The 23471-nt window shown below is 46.9% G+C and overlaps 1 protein-coding gene across 6 annotated transcripts in view; it reads left to right on the top strand.

Annotated features, from left to right (window-relative positions):
• The window catches only part of MAP2K5 (mitogen-activated protein kinase kinase 5), a 117882-nt gene that overhangs the window by 69769 nt on the left and 24642 nt on the right, over nt 1-23471 (top strand). Inside the window, exons 17-19 of one of the 6 annotated variants that reach the window (XR_007778376.1) lie at nt 2980-3009; nt 5245-5443; nt 6110-6261. Coding sequence is in view for 5 of the 6 variants with exons in the window: in XM_030228224.2 (XP_030084084.1) it covers nt 2980-3009; nt 15323-15349; nt 15665-15697 (90 nt within the window). In the remaining variant the exon portion in view is untranslated. Of the gene's footprint in view, nt 1-2979; nt 3010-5244; nt 6262-7145; nt 8944-15322; nt 15350-15664; nt 15698-23471 lie in introns of those variants that run through there. The other 5 variants (XM_030228224.2, XM_050978255.1, XM_018914019.3 and 2 more) reach the window with 5 other exon arrangements.

Genomic DNA, 23471 nt, shown 5'->3' with positions numbered 1-23471 from the left:
CCTTTAGTGAATCTCTCATCTGTTTGTTGTTTGGCTTGTTTATTATTTTTGGGTTTTTTTTTTTTTTAATCTTACTTTAACTGTGACACTTTTTATAAATCTAAATCTCCACCCAGAGGTCACTGGTTGGCTGAACTTAAACCATTTTACTTTAGTAAATTTAATTAAGAAAATACAGTGCAACTCATAAGCAAATGAGTTTTTGCTAGTTTTAAAGCAAGCCACCCTCTCGAGTGCTGATTGCCTCGCCCGACCCCTGGTGATAGAGAAACAGGCAAAATTAAAAAGGACATTAAAGCTTCATTAAATCTGAAACACATTTAGTACAGTGACATATCTGCAGGCTATTTCGGGGAAGATTACAGACTCTTTGCTAAGTTTCTTAATTTATAATACCTTGGCAATGTTGCAGGGAGGAGATGTGAGCAGAGGGATGGGGCAGGAGTGGCACAGGAGTGTTTTGTGCTTTAGCAGTGTCTCCTTTCACCCACAGAACTTGCTGCTGATGCACTCTGGGGTTTTCAGTGCTTTTCTTTCACCCTGTGTTTGTGTCTGCCTCTGTCCCCAGTTTTTCTGTGCCTTGGAGCCCCTGCTGAGCCCGGGCTGGTCAGTGGGAAGGGAATGCTTTGTTTGGAGCCATCCTGGAGGCAGGGATTGTTGTCCTGCAGTAGCATTTGCAGGGAGAGGCTGTGCACAGAGCCATCCTTGCCTGCCTGCTCTGGCTGGGGTGTTCCACTGCTCCTCAGTGAAAAATCCCACCTTGCTCTGCCTCTGCTGGGCACTGATGGATTTATTTCCAGGCTGTCCCAGCTGCTCAGGGCTCAGGTTTCTGCTTGGGGCAGGAGTGGGGAGCTCCCAAAGAGGAGAAGGTGGCCAAGGGTGGATTTCAGTGGCCCCAGGACAGAAAATGAAGGGTCTTTGTTGAACTCTGCAGCAGCATTTCCAGAGCCCCCCAGGAGGGTGACCCAAGTGGCTTTGCTGGGATGGGAATGATCAGGGAATTCCAGAATGGTTTGGGGGGGAAGGGACCTTCAGGATCATCTGGGCAGGGACTCCTCCCACTGTGCCAGGCTGCTCCCAGCCCTGCCCAGCCTGGCCTTGGGCATTCCAGGGATCCAGGGGCAGCCCCAGCTGTGCCAGGGCCTGCCCACCCTGCCAGGCAGGAATTCCTACCCCAGATCCATCTCAATCTCCCCTTTCCCACTCTGAGTCCATTCCCTGGCTCCTGTCCCTCCATCCCTGTCCCCAGTCCCTCTCCAGCTCTCCTGGAGCCCCTTCAGGCCCTGCCAGGGCTCTGAGCTCTGCCTGATCCTTCCCTTCTCCAGGGGAACATTCCCAGCTCTCAGAGCAGCTCCAGGGCCTCTCCTGGACCAGAGTTTTGATGTCCCAGTGTTGTGAAAGTTTCATTTAGCAGAACCCCCAGAGCAGTGGCTCCATCTGTCTCACCCTGGCTTTGGGATGTCTCCCCTGGCAGGAATTTGCTGCTTTTGCTGAGGCTCCCAGGCCAAAGGCTGAGCTCTCCTGGGGCTGGAGGGTGGGAGAGCCTGCCTGGAGCAAAGGATTTCTCCTGGAATGTTTATTGGGTATGGCCAGTTGGATGTTTTTAGGCAACATCCATGAAAATGTTGGTTTGGGGCTGCTCTGTAATGCCTGCATTACCTCACAAGGCAGCAGGGGCAGTTGGTGTCCTGGAAAAGTGGATCTGGGAAGGATGGGGATTCTCTGTGGGTGCTGGGGGCTCTCCCCACATCCCCCTGGGCTTTGTCCCCAGCAGGGACACCAAGCTCAGCTCTGCAGCCCAGATTGATCAGCCAGGGGCAGTGCCAGGGCTCCTGCTGGGGCTGAGCTGCTGCCATCCCCTCCTGGGCATCCTGGGGGCACTGAGGGGGACACAGGGGCTGAGGAACCCAGAAATCCTGGGGAAAATGGGGTGAGGGACCATCTAAACACAGCTCTTTGTCTGCAGAGTCCTTATTGCCATTGCAATTTCTGCCTTTGTGAGAACTTTTCTCTCCTGAAGGAAATGTGCCCGAATTTGGGCATCAGAGGGTGGCACTGAGGGAAATAAAAGGGCTGGAGAAACCCAGAAATCCTGAGGGGGTGCTGGTTGTGAGGAACCCATTCTAAACACAGCTCCTTGTGCCTGCAGAGTCCCTTTTTTTGCCATTTCAGTTTTTACCATTGTGAGAAGTGAGAATTTTCTCTCCTGGAGGAAATGTGCCCAAATTTGGGAATCAGAGGGTGGCACTGAGGGAAATCCTCAGAAAAACAGGGGTGTGCTGGTTGTGAAGGACCCATTCTAAACACAGCTCTTTGTGCCTGCAGAATCCCTTTTTGCCATTTTCTCACTTTCTACCACTGTGAGAATTGGGAACTTTTCTCTCCTGAAGGAAATGTGCCCAAATTTGGGCACCAGAGGGTGGCACTGAGGGAAATCCCCAGAAAAATAAGGAGTGCTGGTTGTGAGGAACCCATTCTAAACACAGCTCATTGTCTGCAGAATCCCTTTTTTTGCCATTTTCTCAATTTCTACCATTGTGAGAAGTGACAATTTTCTCTCCTGGAAGAAATGTGCCCGAATTTGGGAATCAGAGGGTGGCACTGAGGGAAATCCCCAGAAAAATAAGGAGTGCTGGTTGTGAAGAACCCATTCTAAACACAGCTCATTGTCTGCAGAATCCCTTTTTTTGCCATTTTCTCAATTTCTACCATTGTGAGAAGTGACAATTTTCTCTCCTGGAGGAAATGTGCCCGAATTTGGGAATCAGAGGGTGGCACTGAGGGAAATCCCCAGAAAAATAAGGAGTGCTGGTTGTGAAGGAACCCATTCTAAACACAGCTCTTTGTGCCTGCAGAATCCCTTTTTTTGCCATTTCCCCAACTCCTGCCACGGTGAGAGTTGAGCACTCCTCTCACTTGAAGGAAATGTGCCCTCCATGCAAATCTCTATAACTAGACAAATATTATTTCCTTTCCCAGCTTGCTCTTGGGAGGTTTCCATATCCTCAGGTAAGATTGTTCATTACTGCTGTTTGCCACTGTGACATTCATTCCTATGTATGAAGGTGCAGAGAGCAATTGTGAACATTTGAGCCACATACAAATAAATCTGTCCTGTTAAATTGAAAAGTGGGAGCTGGAAGGAGTCATTTAGAAGTCTCTATTGATTTTTTTTTTTTTCTTTGCCCCCCTCTTTTTCTCTTCTCCAAACTCTGTTTGCTTTCCCTGGAGACAATGAAAATTATGATGATGTCAATCTTGTTAATTTTGTTGGCAGATTAAAAAATAATCCAGCCTTGACAACATTTTGGTTTTTTTTTTTTGAAGCAGGAAGGTGTTTCTGCTCCTTTCCTGATCATTTAATTTTTAATTCTGGTTTTGAATAATGGTATGATGGTCTAAAGTCTCCTCAAAAATAGAATGTGAATGGAATACTTAAGGGATTCTTCCTTTGAAGAGGACCTGATTTTAACATTGGATGTAAATACTGGTATTTTCTGAGTGTCCACCTGAAGCTGCTGGCACAGCTCTGGTGGCAGTGGCTGGGTGGAGGCTGAGCTCTGCATCACCACGGAATATTTTACTTTTTTCACTGAAAAACCCCACGAAGCTCTGAACAAAACAAATCCCGAGCTGGCTCTGGCAATTCTCCTCTGGAGATGGATGTTAGAATTCACAGGAACAAACTGTTCAGCAGTTCCTCCAATTATTCTTTCCGGGGAGAGGGGGGGGACAGCGAAGTGTCCAGGGACAAAAAATGAATTATTTGGATGTGGTTTTTGATGTTTTCATGTGTTTTATGAAGACTGCTCTCTGCAGCTCGGTCTCTACAGCTCGCAGTGCCTGGAGGCATGTCTGATTTAAAGGTGGTGTTGGTCTGTGCTCTTTAAGCATCTATTAACTTGCTATTATTATGCAAATAACTGTTGTAATACACATACTAATTTATGCATGGTTAGATTATGCAGATGCCTCACAAACATGGTTATTGAATAATAGGCTGGGACTCATTCCCTCTCCCGTTTTTAGAAGCTGTTTTAAGCAAATTCTCCTGACACTTTTACAGACTTGGGAAGGTTTTGCCTGGGTGGAAATATTCTGATTTTTCACTTTTTTTTTTTTTTTTTTTTTGTTGGTTTTGTTTCCTCTGCCAAACGTTCACTGGCAGCATTAAGAGAATAGACTTGGAATATTTCATATAGACTTGAATATTCCAATAGACATGGAATATTTCATCTTTAAAAGTGTGTTTGGAGGGGAGGGTTGGGAGAGAAACTTGTGTTGGAGAGCCCTGCATGCACGGGGAGCTCTCTGAGGGTCTCTGGGTGCTTTGTAACCCAAAATCCAGAGTGGAGAGGAGGGGACAGCTCAGGCCAAAGCTGGTGGAGGGGTCAGAGCAGGGGGAGGGAGGGTGGAACAGGGAGGTTCCATGTGGTTCCAGGCAAAGATGCCTCCCTGAACTGGGAGCAAACGGTGATTGCCAAGTTTAAAGCTGCTTTTTGCTGCTCTAATTAAAAAGCAGATCGGGTTTGTGCAAGAATATTTGGCAAGGCAGCAGCCCATGAAATTGTATATATTTTTTAATGCAGAACAGTCGAGGAGGTGAAACTTTTGGAATGTGGCTATTGAGCTTTTCAAGCAGCTGCCTTTCAGAAGGGATTTGATGTGAATTTGTGTTTTAGGCATGGGCAGGGCAGGAGAGCCTTGGAAACCTTCTTTGGTCGGGGGGATCACTCACAGGGGGTTTGTAATCTCATTCTTTGCCTGGTTCTGCTCATTCCTTGAGCAGTTCCTCCTCCCTTCACTGGGGCTGCTCAGGGAATGAAATTCATCCCTGTCTGCTTCCAAATTTGCCCCTAAAAACCTCCAGGTGCTTCCCTGTGACAGTGGAGAGTGTGGCCACGTGGGTGAGAGCACCTGAAATTTCCTACCAATGGGTTGTTTGTCTCCAGCTGCAGCTGCAAAAAATGTCTCTTTTTTCTTTATTTTTAAGACACAGACAAATGGTGTGTGTGTAAATTCAGTTTAAATGAAGAAGATTTATAGGGGGGAATCACTGCAGTGTGGAAATTCAGGACATCCTGCAATCTGCCAGTGAAACTAAAGGATGATTATTTCATTTTCTGGCCTTTAGTGTGGAATATTTTCATGGCAGGACTTCCCACATCTTTGATAAGTATTTATTTACTTTAGAAGTGTTTATTTTGCTGAGTTATTCATCATTATTTAATCTTTACAATGAAGGCTTATCTTGAAAGCACTTTTGAGCAACTGCTGTGTCAGTAAAGTTCCTTACAGGTGAGCTTGGATTTAATACATCATTATTAACTCTAATTACATTTTTTGTCTCAATATACAGAATATAATCTTCTTCATCTCAATATAGAAAATACAATTTTCATAACAGCAGAAGGGACCAATCTGAGCAGGGAAATCACAAAAGGTGATGCCCAGGACTGACTTTTCTGCTCTAAAAACTTTGCACAGGGAGCTCCTAAGCCTTAAAATGGAGTAAATATCTGAATTTTTGGTGCTTTTCATTGCTCTGGTGTTGGTTTTCCTGTCTGGTCATGGAATGTGCTTTTGTAAAATGTAAAAGTCCCTTTGGAAGTGGGGGGGATGATGCTTGTGGGATTCTCCTTGGGTACAAAATGAAGTTTTTAAGGGCAGATTCACCCTGGGTTTATTTGCACCACTCTATTAATTAATCAGAATGGTGCCCATGCTCACAGATACTCTTGAATCGAGTTATTTTCTACATAAACACTAAAAAAAAAGAAAGGAAATCCCTTTTCCAAGGGTGCTGCTCCATAACCCATCCCATTTTTAGGGGTGGCACGCGAGGAAAATAAGTTTTAAATTTCCCTTTAAAAGTTTCACCTTAATTTCCATCACTGTGATTTTACACAAACAGCTGGAAGGAAAAACAGATTCCCCAAAAGGCCGTGGAATATTTAATGGAAGCTGAGGCTGGAACCCCAAACCTGGCAGAGAATCCCAGGGGTTGGAATTCCACGGTGGGGGCAGTGACTTGTTTAATGATGATGCAGTTGAGGAGAAGAGGAAAGAATTCCCACTAAACATTCTCATCCTGTGGTCAGACTTCCAGGGTGTGGAAAGGAGGGCTCATCCCTGGGGAATATTGCAGAGGAGCAGGCAGCCCTCACTGCTGAGCCTCCAGCAGCAGCACTGCATGTCAGAGACTTCTGCATTTAGAGAAACACAGCCCCAGCCTTCTCTTAATAAATTAGATAAAAACGACCTGGTTTTCTTTTTTTTTTTTTTTTGGAAACAGAGAAAAGCACCAAAAATATTCCCATCCCTCATTCCACCCCCTCCCATCCCCTGCTCCCCCTTCCCATCCTGCTGCTCCCCCCCAAATCTGAGCAAATACTGCCCCTGGTATTGTAAAGCTTTGAATGTTTTCACACCCCATTAATTTATTACTTCTCCTGCCTCATCTTTAAAAAATTTTTTTCCCCTCTTTTTTATTTTTTTTTTCCTCCTTTCCTTTTTTTTTTCCCCTCTTTTTTTTTTTTTTTCTTTTTTGTTAAATTCCGACTCCCCGCTGCTACAGCGATTTTCATCTTGTTGTTAATTTTCCCTGCTCCATATGGAGCTCCAGACATTTCACCTGGAGGCTGTACTAGATTTTGCTGTAGCGATCGCACTTCCGGAGGCCAAAACTGTCATTTAAGGTTCCCGGTGCATCTGTCTACGCCAGGGTTTTTTTTTTCCTTTTTTTTTTTTCCCTTTTTTTTATCCTTTTTTTCTTTCCTGGCACCGGGAGAGTGTGAATAACAAATTGGATGCACCTGAGATTCGGATGATTAGTGTGTTTTGTGGAGCTGGGGCGACTTGTGAGCAGATCGCTGTAGGGATGGGGAGGGCTAAAGAGGCACCCCGGGTGAATCCCCCTTTTCCAGGCAGGGGGAAAAAGATAAAAATTAAAATAAAAATAAAAATAAAACAACCCCAAAAAAAAAAAAAAAAATCGGGAGCATCCCGGCACCAAATATTTCATCCTGCCTTGTCATTGATTAGAAAAGAGCCTTTAATTTCATTTCACCCCATGTTGTGATTAATTTGCATTCTTTGTCAGAAGTTAATGGAGTTTTTTATGGTTTGCTCTGAAATCCTTGAAGACGTCGGAGTTGATCTGATGTTTATACAACCGCCAGCGGAATTTTTGCTGTTTGATTGATGGAGAGCTTGATGTTATTCCAAACGGCTTTTTAAGCTGTTTTTAAGAATTATTTGAATAAAATGCGAGCAAGATATTGTTATAACGGCGGAGATTATCTGTTAAAAATCTGTTTCAAATAAGGAACATGATAAGTAGGAAAAAGGAGATCAAAAAGACAGGAGGAGTGATGGACGCGGGAGATGGTATTTGTTAAAATAGATCAGCCAGGGATCCAAATAACTTATTGCAAAATGCACTGGGAGCAGGAGACCCAAATTTAAGGCTCTTTTTTGTGCACAGAGTTTATTTTTGCAGCAGGAGAAATAAGAGGAATAAATTAGGGAAGAATTTAGGAATTTAGTCATAGCTGGATTTTCCCCTTGATTTTTTTTTTTTCCCCCTTCCTTTTCCCAGCACAAACTGGGAGAGACAAGGCTGTCAGAGCTGGTAGTCGGACAAAATGATGACATATCCCTGATCTCGAGGAGGAGGCATCCTGAAATCCCACAGCAGAGGAAGCAGAAGTGGGTGACAGGAATTTCACAGCCCAGGGAAGCGCTGGCTGCGGACCTGCCGTGCCTTGGCTTCCTGAGAAAACATCACAGGGAGGGAAAAAAACCCCAAACAAACCAATGGAAGCAAACAGCTTTTTGCTCCTCCTGGTAGGGAAAGGTTTGTGCTGTTCCCAGCTCCCGGGGTTGGAAAAGCCCGGGAGGGACAAAGCAGAGCGTTCCGGGCCGGCTGCTCAGCTGGGTCCTGCTGCTCCCGGGGCTGGGGACAATGAGCCGGCCCCGGGACACGGCTCCTTCCTCCACCTTCCCTTTCCTAAACCATGGCCCTGGTTATTCTTTTATTCCTGCTCCCAAAGCTGAGGGAATCTCGACATTCCCTGTTCCTCCCCCTGGCTGCTCTCGCTCGCCGCGCTCTCCGCCTGCCGGATTCCATCCCGGTCCGGCTCCCGTGCTCCTCTGCCCTGGAAAACCTGGATTTATTTGCTGTATCTCCCTTGGCTAAATAATTGCCTGCCTGGAAATGAAGTTGCTGCTTCCTGATGCCTGCGTTAGCACGGCCGAGGTTCTTTTTGTTCCCTGCAATCCATACTATTGACCAGACTGGGCCTGGCCCCCTTTAAATGGAAGCTGCTTGTCAAGGGAAAAAATATTTGGTTCAAGTTGGGATGCGAAATGACCATTTTAGTGTTGTTGTTCCCATTGGCAGAGGCATCCTTTAAGCATTCATTTCTTTGGGGAGGATAAATTGAGGGTTGTTTACAGCATGTTTCCTGGTAAGAAAGAAATGTTTTGTCTTCCAGATCTATCATTACATCGAACCATTTAAAAGACATTAAACACTGCTCAAATGCTAATGCCAAAACAGTGAATGAAATTGTTGGGTAATATCTTAAATGTGATAGATTTCTGCAAATCTTTTTGCTTTGATGATGTATTCCAGAAATCACTGGCAATATTTGAAGTCGTCTGCTATTGTTTTAAACTCCTCCTAATTTCTCAGCAGAGGTTTCACATAGATCATTCCTGATCATTTACTTCAGATACTTTTTTTTTTATTTTTTTTTTTTTTTCTCCATAGCCAGAAATTAGTTTGAACTTGAATTTGATTTGCCTGGTAGAACTTGCTGTGAAATTTGAATTCAGTTTATTTTTCCAGAGGTGCTTTCATGTTTGGAAAATTGAGAGATTTAAAAAAAAATTTTAAAGGATCCGTTAGCAATCTGAAATATAAGAAGAAAAATTTTATTTATTTATCTTAATCTTCCTGATATATTTTAAATGTAAATTTAATGTTTAAATAATATGGCCAAGTACAGAAATTGAGGTAACCAGTAAAATTTTATACTGAGTTTTAATATAATGATTTTTATAGGAAGTTTTATTATGATCTTAGTATGTTTTAACAGTGGCTTATTGGCTTGGGGTCTTGAAAGGCTGATGTGTATTTTTTAATCTCTAATCCTGAGAATTCCAGGCAGTCTGAGGGAGCAGGCCTCCAGTTTATTCCAGGATTTCTTCTGTCTGGTGTGGAAGGAGGTGGGCTTTAAGGTCCCTTCCCACCCAAACCATTCCAGCTTTTCAAGAAATGCTGGAATTCCTGCAGAGATATTTTTGCAGATCCAGAAGGATCCTCCTGCATGAGTTGGTGGAATGGGAGATGTCCCTGGAGGGCTCGGAAGGAGACTCCTCTCCCAGATCCCCTTCCTGCTGAGGATGCCCTGAAGGAGTTGCCTGGATGGAAGCAGGACTGAAGCCTGGGACTGGAGCTGCCCTGAGGCAGAAGGGCTGCAGAGGGGTTTGTGTGCTTGGGGTGGAAATCCTGGATTTCCTGGAATTTTACCATCATTGACGACTGCTTTGGGTTGGAAGGGCCCTTCCATCCCATCCCATCCCATGTCCCATGGGCAGGGCCATCCTCCCCCCTCCCAGGTGCTCCAGGCTGCCCTAGGACACGTCAGGGATGCTGGGGCAGCCAGAGCAGCTCTCAGCTCTGGGGCTCTGGCAGAGGAGCAGGTTCCTCAGGAGATGGCCAGAGCCCAGCCCAGGGCTGCAGCTGGGGCAGCTCCTCAGGCCTGGGGGCACTCCTGGAGGAGGGCACAGCATTCCCGGGGTCAGGGCTGTGCCACAGGCTCAGCAATGTGTGCCCACAGCACTGGGAACTCCTCCTCTGCTGCGTGGAGGGAGCTCAGCACAGTGAGGAACCCCCAGATGAGGAGTGAATAACTCTGAGGTCTGGGTGGGTGTTTCCTCATCTCCAGAGCATCCATTCTTCTGCCAGTCCCATGGAAATTTGGGGTTGACTCCTTGGAGTGCAGCACAACCCTCTCCATGGGCAGCCAGTGACACAGGAGAGGGTGGTGGTGCCTCAGCTTCTCCCCTGATGAGCCCAAATTTTTATTGCTCTGTCCCTGGGCTTGTGCCATCTGCAGTGATCACAGTTGATTCTGCAGCTCCTCAGAGGAAGATCTGAATTTTTTTAGATGGCTCAAAAAGTGAGAGACTTCAGCAATCAACATTTTACATTTCCAAGCCAATAGGGACCTGCAGGGGTGTCCTGAGGAGCAGGGACAATCCTGGTGGAATTTCATCTGCTGCTGGAGGCTCCCAGCTCCTCAGACTGGTTCCTCTGCTTTCTTCCTGGGAAGGTTTTCCGTGCTGCAGGATCTGAGGGCACTGGGAGTGGGATGAGCAGGGATGCAGGAGGGGTGCTGGCTGTGGTGTCCTTGCTCTGTGTCCAGGCTCCCTTGGTCTCCCTGGGTTTCTGACTGGGGCTCTCCTCTGCACCTTCCCACAGCTCACAGCCCAGGCTGGGCACGGGGAAGGAGGAAGGATCACCTGGACTGGTCCAGCCTGTCCTTCCTGGACATCCCACCAGGTGTTGGTGGTTTTTTGGGGGTCTGGACTTTGCTGGATCCCTCAGAGGATTCCATGATTTTCTTCCCGCTCGGTTGTTCCCCTTTTCCCTCTCCCATGGCGTGCAGTGAGTTCTCCTGCTGCTCCTCTCTGTTGCCATTGGGGTGGCACCAGTCAAGGGCTGGGTGGAGCAAAGCCCAGGTCTTTGTCTGGTGTCTGCTGGACCATTCTTTGTTCTCCTCACCCCTCTGTGGTGCTGGAGCAAGGCCTGCAGACACAGTTGGGGTGATGGCTGGGCTCTGCCATCTTGGGGACCTTTCCAACCTAAGTCATTCCAAGATTTTCACCAGCAATTCGCTGAATTTGGTTTTTTTTTTTCCTTGTCCCTACTCCTGCTGACCAAGGGATTTGTTGTCAGGCTGTTCTGGTTCTACTCTGGTGTGGAATTATTGCTGGGAGGTTTTGTTGTCACCACAATCCCTCCAACAGCGTGGAGCTTTCCATGCCCACTTTGTGGAATTGTGTTTCTAAACTCTGGTAAAGAGATTGCTCTGAGAAGTGGCTGCAGTTCAATGGTGGATGAAATAATCTCTTTATATAAATTTGTTTGGAGACCTCGGGGAAAAGCAGCATAATATAATTGTAAGAATATATTTAATATTAAGGTTGTTGTGAATTGTCTATTTTTATTTCCAAATAATTTTCTTCTTTTTTTTTTTTTTTTATAATGTTTTGTGACAGTGATTGAAGTTTGCCATTTGCAAAATCCCCGGATGGGGATGGGGAAGGGAGTTTAGAATATCAGGAACAAATTAGGGGGTCATTCTCACTGGTTTGGTGCTTTGACTTCTTGCAGGAGTATCAGCCATTGCAGTTTTGCAAGAAATTGTAAAATATATCTGAAGATCATCCTTTAATTCCACAGGAATTGTGGAATGGGGGTGTAGCCCCTGTGGAAACCAGGATATTTAGATATTCCTTTACCTTTTATAGCTTTTGTGGGTAGGACAAAATGCTAGCTTTTGCTCTTAAAACCCGACCCTCATTTGTGCAGATGAAAAATATCTTCTATCTGCTTTTAAAATCCACAGGAAAATACATGTTGTGGTATGAAGCCTCCCTTAAAAATCCTAACTGTATGATTCGTTGGTAGATGGGTTTTTCTATTAAAAAAGACCACTAAAAGGAGCTGGAAAAGCAGTATATATGCAAAGAGAAAATTTGTTAACTGCTGTGGGAAGATCTAACCCTGGGTCACCTGCAAATCTCTCAGACAAGAGCTCCAGGGCAAGTCCTAATTCCAGGGAGGAAAAGCGAAAATTAAAGCTGGAGCTGGTGGCTCCTCCAAGTTACCTGGGGTGGATTCACTGGAGTTCCCTTGATTGTGCTGTGCCTGGGATGGCAGAGGGATGGGAGAGGGATGGGAGAGGTCTCCTCAGCCACCTCCCGGCCCCAGGATCTCCACGGAGACACAAAATAACCTGATGGTCTCTCAGAAGTTGCCTTTCATCACCAGAGGCATTCATTAAAGAGGAGATGGAGCAGGAGGCAAACTTTGGCATTTTTAACCAGCCCTGGGGGGATAAAAACCCCACTTTTTGGAGATTGTGGATTATCCAGGTTCCACTGGTGTTCTGTGGCCTGAGGAATACTCTGAGAATGGGACAGGTTTATTGATCCTGGGTGCTCCAAGCCCTGTCCAGCCTGGCCTTGGACATTCCAGGGATCCAGGGGCAGCCACAGCTGCTCTGGGAATTCCCAACTCCCAATATCCCATCCATCCCTGCCCTCTGGCACTGGGAGCCATTCCCTGGCTCCTGTCCCTCCATCCCTTGTCCCCAGTCCCTCTCCAGCTCCCCTGGAGCCCCTTCAGGCCCTGGAAGGGCTCTGAGGATTCCCTGGATCCTTCTCCTCTCCAGGTGAACATTCCCAGCTCTCCCACCCTTGGAGCAGCTCCGTGGCCTCCTCTGGAATTGCTCCAGCAGCTCCATGGCCTCCTGGAGCTGGGTTGGCCCCAGAGTTGGACCTTGGTTGTTCTCACAAGGACATCAGATCATTCCTTGATGCTCTCAGAACACATCCTGCTCTTTTTTTGGCCTTCCTTTCACTTTGGGTTTTCTTGTGTCGCTGCTGCCATTTCACTACTTAAAATTCTTCCTGGAGAACACGAAAACACAACAATCTTCTCAATCCCCAAGTTTTTTGTGCATCTTGTGGGGTAGGAACACCCCAAATTTCCCGTTTCTGAGCTGCAGCTGCTGCACTGGGATCCCTCAAGGTGAGCCTGCCTCCAAAACCCCTCATCTCCCAGTAAGGCACAAAATCCTGGCACTTTGGGGGGAGACAAAAACGGGACAGCATTTTTCGAGGAGCCTTTTGAAAGCAGCTGTTAATGCCCAGGAAAAAGCTGCTGCTTCCCTTTTCCCTGACCTGTGGGCAGGAGGAGCAGCCCCGGCCGTAAAGTTGTCGGCGCTCGGCTTTGGTTTATGGTGGTTGGAGCTGCCCTGGAATGGGAGCTGGGAGAAAGGTAAACACTGTGGTTTGAGCAGTGGTTGGAGCTGCCCTGTAGCAGGAGCTGGGGGAAAGGTAAACACCGTGGTTTGAGCAGTGAAAAATCTGCCTAATATAAATCCAGCAAAGTTCAGCCCCGCTCCCGAGGTGAAAAATGCGGCTGCGGCTTGGTGGAGGGAAGGGAGGAGCAGAGCACGGCCTCGCCAGCCATTTATCCCAGGCAGGGAGAAGGGGTAATCCATCTAGCTGGGGAGCCTCGGTGGCACTGCAGAGAGGAGAGCACAGGAGCTTTATTTAATTGAGCAAATGAATCAATTACAATGATGTTGCATCATCGGGCGCGAGGGAAGCGGCGGCGATGTCGTTACACCGGGTAACAGTGTTAAAAAGTAATTGAGTGTCTTAAGCGTTTTGAATCAATTCCAGGTAGTGGCACGGCCACCTCGATGCAAAATTTATGAAGATGATCTCCAAATAATTTGTTGCCATCGGAATTGTGCAATAAAGGCTGGTAACGACGTGTGTGGGAGCGGGGCCGGGCTGCGGCGGAGTCACGGGGAGAATTCCCTAACACTTGGATTTGTGTTGCTGGAGGTTTCATTAGGAGGGCTGAGTGCTTTTATTAGAAATGATATTTTAAATCTTGCTCTGGAATTGGATGTAATCATACCCGTGGTGGGGCCGCTCCGTGTGACCCCGCCGCGATTCCTTTCTGTGACAAGAGCTATTTTTCCAGGAAGGAAATGTGACTGATGATCTGTTTGGCTAAAAACTGTTCCTGTGCTCTAATGTAAAGAAGCTCCAAATCATCCCTATTGAATAAGCTCAGTCTATTTTGTCATTTAACATCTGGAAGTGAAGTAGGGGGAAAAAAAACAAGGCGTTTTTATGGCCACGGAGTATTTAGCTTATTAGCAAAACCAGCAGATTTATTCTCTGGAATTGTAATAGATGGAGATTGACGGCTAAAAAATATAATGGGCTGCTTCTGCCTATTTCTTATTGCACTTTCTCCTTGGAAAAATGGAATTATACTCAGGAACTTTATGTTTGTGTGCTGCTGATCCAGTAATAGACGACTGGAAGTGTGTAACAGCAGCTGGGCTTCACCCTCCTCTCTGTCCCATTTCCTGCTGGAAAAGTGTTCCTGGGGGATCCTGGCCCTGCCTGGGGGCAGGGAGAGAGCTCCCAAAGCTGCAGGGAGCCCAAACAGTCATCATCAACAGTCACCAGGCAAGGGAGAGTGAGGGAGGGAAGGGGCAAGGCGAAGGCACGGGGTTAGATGAGAACATTTTCACTGAGGATCCAGTTCTGCTGGAGTCAGGATTGCCTTGGCTTGGAATAACTCTGGGTGTGTTGGGGAAAATCGCCAGGTGATTGGTTACCCCAGCTGTGAGAAATGGGCACTGGAAAGCACCCCAGAATTCAGGGTTGTGCACAGAGTGCCTGCTCTGTGCCTGTGTTTCGTTCTTTGTGCTGGGATCCTGCCTTTGTTTCTTTTTCCATCCAGGGGAATGTGGGTCAGGAGATTTTGCAGCTCTTGGAGCAGTGGCAGGGTCTGTGACTGCAAACTGGGGTGGGTTTCTCCCCCAGGTGGGTCAGAAAGGCTCGGAGATAAATCTTCCTTTTCAGTTTAAAACAACACAAAGTTCCCCAAACTTCCCCATCTCATGGATGGCAGTGCTCTGCTCCGAGTCCAAGGAAAACTGGATAAAAAACTTGGGGAAAAGTGGAGTGTTAGAGGCTTTCCTGAGCAGCAGTAGATACTTCAACCACATAATTAAAGTTTTCTTCACAAAAAAGGGATTGTGAGCAGAGCCTGGCAGTAATCCAAAATTCTAATTTCTGACTATGATTTAATTTCAATTTTAAATAAATCGGTTTTTAATTTAAAAAGAGTGAGCTTCATAACATTAGCAATGATTGCAACATTAAGCCCAGTGTTCACAATCTAGCAATATAAAACATTATTTATATCTGAATCGTAAACAGCCTTTTGAAATGGATTATGGTTTTTCTTCCTATTCTAATACAACCTGGAGGGTACTAAAAAGTGTTGTGTGAAATTAACATTCTGCTGACTTTCGCCTATAAATGAGAAGCGAGCTATTAACATTTGTGTATTTTCATTATGTAAATTGTGTTAACACATGCCCACAAATTGCCACCAGCGATGCAATAATTTTCTCTCAGTGATCATAATGTGTCCAAGTGAGTCATTTTGATTATGACATGCTAATTACATATTGTCTTTTTTCAGATTCAGAAAAACCAGGGATCTTTAATGGTAAGCTTTATGAGTTCAGAAAAAAATTCACTTTTCTTTTTCCTGATGGCTGCTCCCTCTGCATGCTTGAATGCCTTGTTTTAAACTTAGCAAATTGCATTTTGAAGAAAATGCAAACCTTTAACTGCCTGTATTAGATTAGGTACCATTAGAAATAATAGAACATCCTGAGCATCAATGTTTTGATAAGAGTTTGCTGCCGTTGATTAATCTTGCTATATTTTATTGCATTAATGATTTTTTCTTTCCACTCCACTGTAAAGATATTGCATATAGTCTAATACTTTTTTCCCCCCTCTCCCCTTGCCATTGCAGCCTCTCCAGTTATTGCAGTGCATTGTTGATGAGGTGAGTCGTCGTCTTATGTGCTTTCACTCCTAAAGTCATTCCTAATGGAGTGGAAAGCTTATATTTTGTTTCCTAATGAAGCACAATGCCCAACATCCTCCCCAGCACAAGTTGCAGCTCGGAGCTCTCACACATGAACTGGCCTGGTCCTGCTCTCTGCTGGTTTTCTGCTCCAGATGTTGAGTTTATCCAAGATTTGGGTGTCTCCAGGCGGGGCTCGGAGCTGCCGGGCTCCTGGAGCCTCAGGAGTGGGAGCTGTTCCTCTGAGGAGCTGGGACAGGGACAGCCAAGTCTTCAAAAGGAGCTTTTGATGGGCAAAACGGGCGTTTTAACAAGGAGGGAAAATGAGGGGTGAGCAGGAGAGCACCTGAATGCCACCCAAACATTTTTATTCGACCTGAAGGCCACAATAAAATACAGGGGTGCTGGAGATGCAGGTGTGAGCAGGAGACTGGATTTCCATGGCAAAACATCACATTCCTGACCTGGAACACTCCTTGCATCTCCCACATCCCTCCCCAGCTGAGCTCCAGCAGGGGCCCAACTCTGAACAGTGAGGAGATAGCTGAGGGCAGACCTCTGTCCTCTAAACACTTGAACAATATTCCAGAATCCTTGAAAGAGTGGAAGTTTTTTCTCCCTGAAAAAAAGCAGCTCAAAGCCAAGGGGCTGAAAGCTCTTTAAGAACTTGATCACCACTTGGATCCTTTAGAAAAGGCTGCAAATGGTGTGATGTCAAAAACCAGGAGTTAGGTTCATTTTTAATGTGTATAAGGTGGTACTGCTGATTAGGGAGTTCCATCAGGAAAAAGGAGAGCCCACTCTGAGGAGCTGCCTCAGCCTCTAGCAGGAGCTCATGTCCTCACTCCTCAGGTGAGTTCTGGGTGCTGATGTGTCTAAAACCTGTCTGAAGCCATCCAGCTGCTTCCAGCCTGTCCCTGTCACTTCTGTTGAGCCTGGGGTGAGCCAGGTCCTCCTTTCTGTGGTCTGCACCTGCCTGGGCTCCCCTCAGTGAGTGCCTCTGGCTTGGTGGCTGAGCTGAACTTCTTCCTGACCTGGCATTGGGGCCTGGAGGGGAGCAGTTCCATTAAAATGGGCAAAGATCCTCCCTGTCAAGAGAAGTTCTCCCAGGCTCTCTTTGGCCTGGCTCTTGGTGGAAATCTGGTTCTTTGGGTGCTTTTTAGGGAATTCTGTTTCTTTAACCTCTTCCATCCATCGTTATTCCTCTCCCACACGCCTTTGGTTGAGGTGTGGCTGTTGCAGAGCACCAGAGGTGGCACTGCCACCAGCCAAAGGCCCTCTGCATCCTCAGGGGGGTCAGGTGAAGACAATCACGTGCTCTGCTGCTGCACAAATCCCTTTCAAATGGTGCTGCTGCCTGAACCTGAGCTGGCTGTCCTGCAGCACAGCCCCAGGAGCTCAGGCTGGGCTGGGTTATTGGACGGGATGGTCTTGGAGATCTTTTCCAACCTTCTGGCAGCTTCCACATCTCCTCAGCATCAGAACTGCCCCAGTCTTCTCCCCAAAGCTTCAGCCAGGGAACTTTGAGCAGGCTGCAAACATCCAAGGGCCTTCACCAGTATTTTGGCATTTTGGTGTTCTTTAGAATTTTTTTTTATGTTCCCCAGCAAGTGAAGTCATCATTCTCCTGAGGTGGGCTCAGTGTGGGCTCTTAAAGCTCCAGGTGACAGAGCAGAACTCAGCTGAAAGGTCTTTAAGCTCCACTGGCTTTGGTTTGAACAGACTCCATGTCAGGATGGGAATATTCAGAATCAGAAATCCTGGTTTTGTAAGACTGGTTATTCTGGGTCCGATTTTCCCCTTGCTCCAAGGAGGTCTTAAAATTCCCTCAGTCCTTCCCCTGGAGCCAGCTAAATCTTCAGAGCCTGATCCAGGAGAACCTGGAGATGTTTTAAAGTGATGAAATGGAGACTTTGATTCTTTCTGGTTTCATTTCTGGCTTATTGTACTGGTAGTGGTGGGGTTTGGTAGAACTTCCACCAAAACTCAGCAGGACTCCAAGCTCATATTAATTCCTAGGGTTAATTAATTCAGCTGCCCAGAGAAGCTGTGGCTGCCCCATCCCTGGGAGTGTCCAAGGCCGGGTTGGATGGAGCTTGGGGCAACCTGGGATAGTGGACACTGTGAAATAAAAATTCCTTGGGAATTTTTAGGTTTTCTGCAGTAGTGAGATTGTTGGAGCTGGTTTTAAACTCTTAGTGAAGTACATGAAACACGGTGGGTCACTCTGGCAGTTTGGGAAGTGTGTGTGTTGGTTTTCTAGGACTTCAGCTGGCTCCCAGAAAGGAGGAATAAGCCATTTGGGAAGCAGGACAATGGAACCAAAGCCAGCCAGGCACGGTGGCTGCTCTGCAATCCCAGCAAAGCGTGCCTGATGGGCTTTGTTGAGAAATGATCTTGTGGGGCTGCTAATGGCATCGGGCTGGGATTGTTCCTTAATGGCAGAATTAGTGAGGAGCATTGTGTGGATGGGATCAGTGTGCCTGCCAGAACCTTTATTTTTTACCATGTGGTGCCTGAGAGGGAGCTCTGATCCAGCTCCAAATCAGCCACGCTCGTGTAAGCACCAATCCTGACTGGAGCAGCGTCTCCCACCGTGGCAGGATCCCTGCTCCTGGCCCAGAGCTGGGATGGGCTGGCTGTTCATGGAGTTCCTGCTGCCACAGCCAGCAGGAAAGGCAGGCTGCTGTTCTTGGGGGTGCTGGATGCTCCAGCCCTGGGCTGAGCTTGTCTCCAGCTCCAGGAGGATTCCCACTGGGAAGGACGCGCCTCGCTGGCTGAGTGAGCCTCTCCAGAGCCTCCACGTGAGGGATGGAGAGGGGCTGGAAGCTGGAGCTGCCTGGGAAGGTGTCCTGGATGTGGCCCTGTAGTTCCTGGTGGCACAGCCAAACGCTTGCCCTGGAAGGGGACGGTGCTTCCGAAGCGATAGGTGCAGCTTCAAACAGTTCCTAAAAGCTTTTGTGGTGGGAACCTGTTCCAGATACACAAAAAGAGTGGAACTAGGAATTGGAAATGCAAAGCCCAGAGCCCCAGGAGCAGCTGAGGGAGCCTGGAGAGAAGGAGGCTCAGGGGGGCCCTTGTGGCTCTGCACAAGTCCCTGACAGGAGGGGAGAGCGGGGGTCGGGCTGGGAACAGGGACAGGAGGAGAGGGAGCAGCCTCAGGCTGGGCCAGGGGAGGTTTCGTTTGGATATCGGGAAAAATTTCTTTGTGGGAAAGGTTGTGGAGCCCTGGAGCAGGCTGCCCAGGGCAGTGGGGGGTCAGCACCCCGGGAATGTTCAAGGAAGTGTGGATGTGGCACCTGGGGACAAGGTTCAGTGCTGAGCCTGGAGCTGCTGGGCTGGCAGCTGCACTCAGTGACCTTGAAGGTCTTTTCCAAATTTGACAATTCCATGATTCTGGTCACAGATTGGCTGCAAAGATCCCAAAAGCCCAAACCCAGGAGCTTTGTGGTTCTCAGCATTTCAGCTTCCCATCCTTTGGGTGCCATGGCTCTAGAGGTGTCTGCTCTGCATCTGGAGAAGGCTGGGCAGGCAGAAAGCTGGAGAACATCCTGCAGGGTCCTTTAAATCCTCCTGAAGCTCTGCAGGGCTGTTTTGTTTGACCTTTGTGTAGCTGGAGTGCCCCTTCCAGGAAAGCAATTCCTGCCAGCCCCTGGAGCACTTTGGGCTCCAGCTCTGTAGTTAAACATCAGCTCTGCTTTCCAACCTTCTCTTCTTCCTCACCTGAGAGAAATCACTTCTGGTTTCAAAGGTGCCGTGGTTTGTCTCACTGTAATTGTGATTTTGGTTTATTTGTGTTTAATTGTATTGGATGAGGGAGGAAAAGAAAATTGTATTGGATGAGGGAGGAAAAGAACTGGATTTTGGCAGTTCTAAATGATTGTGTTGTTCCAATTCCATCAGAAGCTCGGGGAGGGGAGACTTCCAAGAGCAAATCCTGGTTTGTACAAACAGGAGGCAGCATTGCAAAACCTGCCTGGTTGGACAAGCCAGGCAGAAATTGAGAAGAAAAATTAATTAGTTGTCCTTGTGAATCCTTAGCCTGATAGCTTCACGAGTAAGCAGAGGGAAGCTTTCCATGAGTTTCTTGAGCGTTTCTCTGAAGTGCCCCCACAGAGATACTTGGTCTCACAAGACTGCAGTTTAATCTAGCTCAAGGACTTTCCAAACTCCACAAATCAAAGACCTCTTTTTTTTTTCCTTTTTTTTTGTCTCTTTTTAAATCCTTACTCCAGAAACGTTTAAGAGCTGGTGGGGTGTTAACGCTGAGCTGTGAAGCATTTCAGTGTCAATATGTTTTCAGATTTTCCTGGGGAAAAAAATGTACTTGCATTAATCCATGTTTTCTCTATAGTTGTTTCTATTATTTTTTTTTTAATGGGGTTAAATATACCCCTCTATTTACTGGAATAGCCTTAAAAATGCCCAGGATGTTCAGCTTGATCAAATAACGTGAGGAGGGTTCCTGAATTCCTGCACCTTAATGAATCCATGCTGCATTTTGCTCTTGCTGTAAATGCAGTAAAAAAACTCCACAAGACTCAGAATTAAACAAGACTTAATTTCTTTTCTTTGGGAATTTCTCTTCAGATCCTCAGGTATTGATTTAAATGCAGGGAGCCTGGAAATTCCCGGTGTTGTGGAGATTTCCATAGGTTATACACCTGTGTGTGTTTACCCAAAGCTCCAATCATTTGTTTTGGGGATAAGCTGGTTTAAGGAATAGTTTTAAGGAGACAGAAACTGTGACCTTACCAGTGTCTGAGATTCAGAGACTTCTACAGGAACAAGGTAAAAGCACAGGTAGGAATTGCTGAATAATTACCTTTAGACCAACCTGAGCAAGAACCTTCCCAGGAGAACAAGCTCATTTAATGGTTCCTAAAACTCAATCTCGTGGATGTCAATGGTCATGCTTGATTATTTGCAGCGCTGTTTTATGAAAAAGCAATAAAAATGCATCGGGAGGCTGCAGGGGAGGAGAGGCAACAGCAAATGGGTTGAGTTTTTTGCCAGGTCCCCTCGGTGTGGCTGAGTGTGTCTGGCTGCCCAAAGCTGCCGTGCTCTGCTGCCTGATGAGCGACAGCACAGGGAGGAATTCTTGGCTTGCTGGAGAGAAAAAGCAATTACACTTCTGGTGGAAGGAAGGAAGGAAGGCAGGATTAACCTGTTTTTGCAGGCCCTGCAGAGGCACAGAGCCCAGCTGAGGCCTTTTTGGGACTACCTAAAAACAGAGGCCAGGCAAAAGTAAGGGAATAGAAATCAGTGATGTTTGTTGAAGGGCCTCCAGGTGCATTTAGGACGTTCCTACACTCAAAAATGGACCACAGGTTTTCACACTTTTATGAGTTTGGGCCATTTGCATATTGGGGGTTAATCTTCCAATTACAGCTTCGGGTAATGAAGTCATTTACCCCCAGTTTGCTGCCCCCAGCTCACTTTTGTTCCCATCTCTGGGCCTGAGGCAGGGAGGTGTCCTTGATTGCCTGGAGAGGAATTGTTGTGTCTGCCCAGAATGGGAGAGCAGCAGCTCACACTGTGTGTGGAGTTTAGAGTTACACACTAAAGAGTTGCAGGACTATAAATACATGAAAAATATAAACACTCTATATGGAGTTTAGAGTTCTACACTGAAGAATTGCAGGATTACAAATAGATGAAAAAATACAAAAGCTAAAATCCTAACATTTTTAAATGTAAATAGCTAAAATCCTTAAAAATATATATATCAAAGCTAAAAATCTAAGCCATCGTGGCAGGGGGAGGAGGTGCCATGGATTATGCCTGGATTATCTCAATGACTTCTTTCCTCCCTTTTTCTATCCCCCAGTACTACAGCCAGGTAACCCCAGTATCCACTGGGTTATTCACGTTCCCAGCAGAGGAATGCTGCTGTTGCAGGAGCTGGGGGAGCAGCCAGCAGGAGAGGAGCTGGTGCTCAGCAGGGCTGAGTTTCTGAGCTGGGCTCTGTTTTGGGGATGAGAAACCTTTGAACGTGGCCTCTGCCCAGCTCCAGCTCTGCAGACAAACGAGTGCTTCACACCCAGGTGCCCCCACGGATCATTTGTCACTTTTGGCACCTGCTCCTGAGAAAAGAGCAAGAGGTGCAGAGATGTAATCATCCTTCACCTTCCTGCCCGGGGTGGGGGCCGAGCAGGAGCAATCCAGGGATTCTTTCAAGTCCGGGCCTCGGAGCCACCTCCGGCCGCCGCCGCTGCTGCTGCCAACTTGTTCCTTGTCAGAAATCCCTGCATTAGGGCTGCTCAGGCCTTTTGAAGTAGATTGGCTGGAAAGGCAGAAATAGATTTTTTTTTTGTTGTTGTTTTATAGAGGTATTGTTTTAGGAATGCTGTGGAAGAAAGTTGTAAGAGTAAATCAAAAGTCGGGCTTTGATTTTGTTTTTTGTGTAGAGGGTTTTTTGTATATAGAGGGTTTTTTAGGGATGTTGTGGAAGAAAGTTGGTCTGGGAGGAGTAAATCTAAATTGAGGAATAGATTTTATTTATGTATGTATGGATACTTTTGGTTTTTTTGTGGAAGAAAGTTGTAAATCGAAAGGCTTTGGTTTTCTTTTTTATATGGAGAGTGGGGGGTTTTTGGGAATGTTGTGGAAGAAAGTTGGCCTGGAAGGATTAACTCTAAATTGGGAAATGGATTTTATTTATATACATATAGATAGATATAATTTTTTTGTGGAAGACAGTTGTGCTTGTAGGAGTGAATCTGGGTTTGTACAATATTGTCATTCCCTGCTCTCCTTGTGGCCAAAGACCATTCACTCCAGAGCTGGGCTTGGTGATCCTTATGGTTCCCTCCAACTCAGAACTTTCTGGGAGCCACAGTGCATTTACTACCTGCAATTGCACCTGGCAGCATTTCTGGTGCATCTAAAAGTTATTTTTCTAAAATAAAAAATTAAAAATCGCTATTTGGCCACAAAACCAAATGCAGCCACTGCAGAGAATAAATACATTTTTTGAAAGCTTCGGTCGGTGAGAAGCCTAAAACTTGTTTAATCCCAGAGCTTTGGGGGCTGAGGTGCCGAGGCAGGAAGGCTTTGCAGAGCCCAGGCATTGCTGCTGTTTCAGCATCCCTGGAGGAGGCAGGGCAGGAGCTGGTGCCCAGAGGAGATGCTGGCTCTGCAGGCAGGCAGCGCTGGGGGAGCCCCAGCTGAGAGGAGCTGGGTTTGCTCTGCTGGGTTCTGGTAACTTCCCTCCCGTGGCCGTGGAGCCACAGCACCATGGCAGCTCCTTCTGCACAAACAGAGCTGGGGGAAAGATGGAACGGGAGCATTTAACCCTTCCCAGAGCAGCAGGAACAAAACCTGCCTGGTTTTGGGCAGCCCCTGGTGGCAGCAGGACGTGCTGGTGGCAGCTGTCCGTGGTTCCATCCGTGGGGTGAGGAACGGGGGTTTATCCCAGGTTTTCCATCACCACCCTGATGGCATCACTCCAGCTTTTCTCCTGTTCCCTGGCTGGCTGTGCACAGCTGGTTTGGAGAAGTCAGAGGCTGCTCTTGTCTTCTCCTGCAGCAGATCCCAGTGGTGGAAGTGTCCCTTGGGTGTTTGGGGAAAGCTGTATTTCCTGGTTTTCCACTGAGAGAGGTTGTGGCATTTCTCCTGCAGGAGGATGTGATAAATCTCAGGCATTTCAATATGTTCTGAGAAATATTTCACTCTCGAGGAATTGCGTGGTGGGTGAGACCCTGAAGGTGTGGAAAGCCTGAGGGTTTTTGGTGTTTGTTGCCAGTCAGGA

The sequence above is a fragment of the Serinus canaria genome, chromosome 10 (assembly GCF_022539315.1).
Source record: "Serinus canaria isolate serCan28SL12 chromosome 10, serCan2020, whole genome shotgun sequence".
Taxonomy (NCBI): domain Eukaryota; kingdom Metazoa; phylum Chordata; class Aves; order Passeriformes; family Fringillidae; genus Serinus; species Serinus canaria.
Note: the sequence above shows the minus strand (reverse complement) of the source record. Positions and strands in the feature narration are given on the sequence as shown.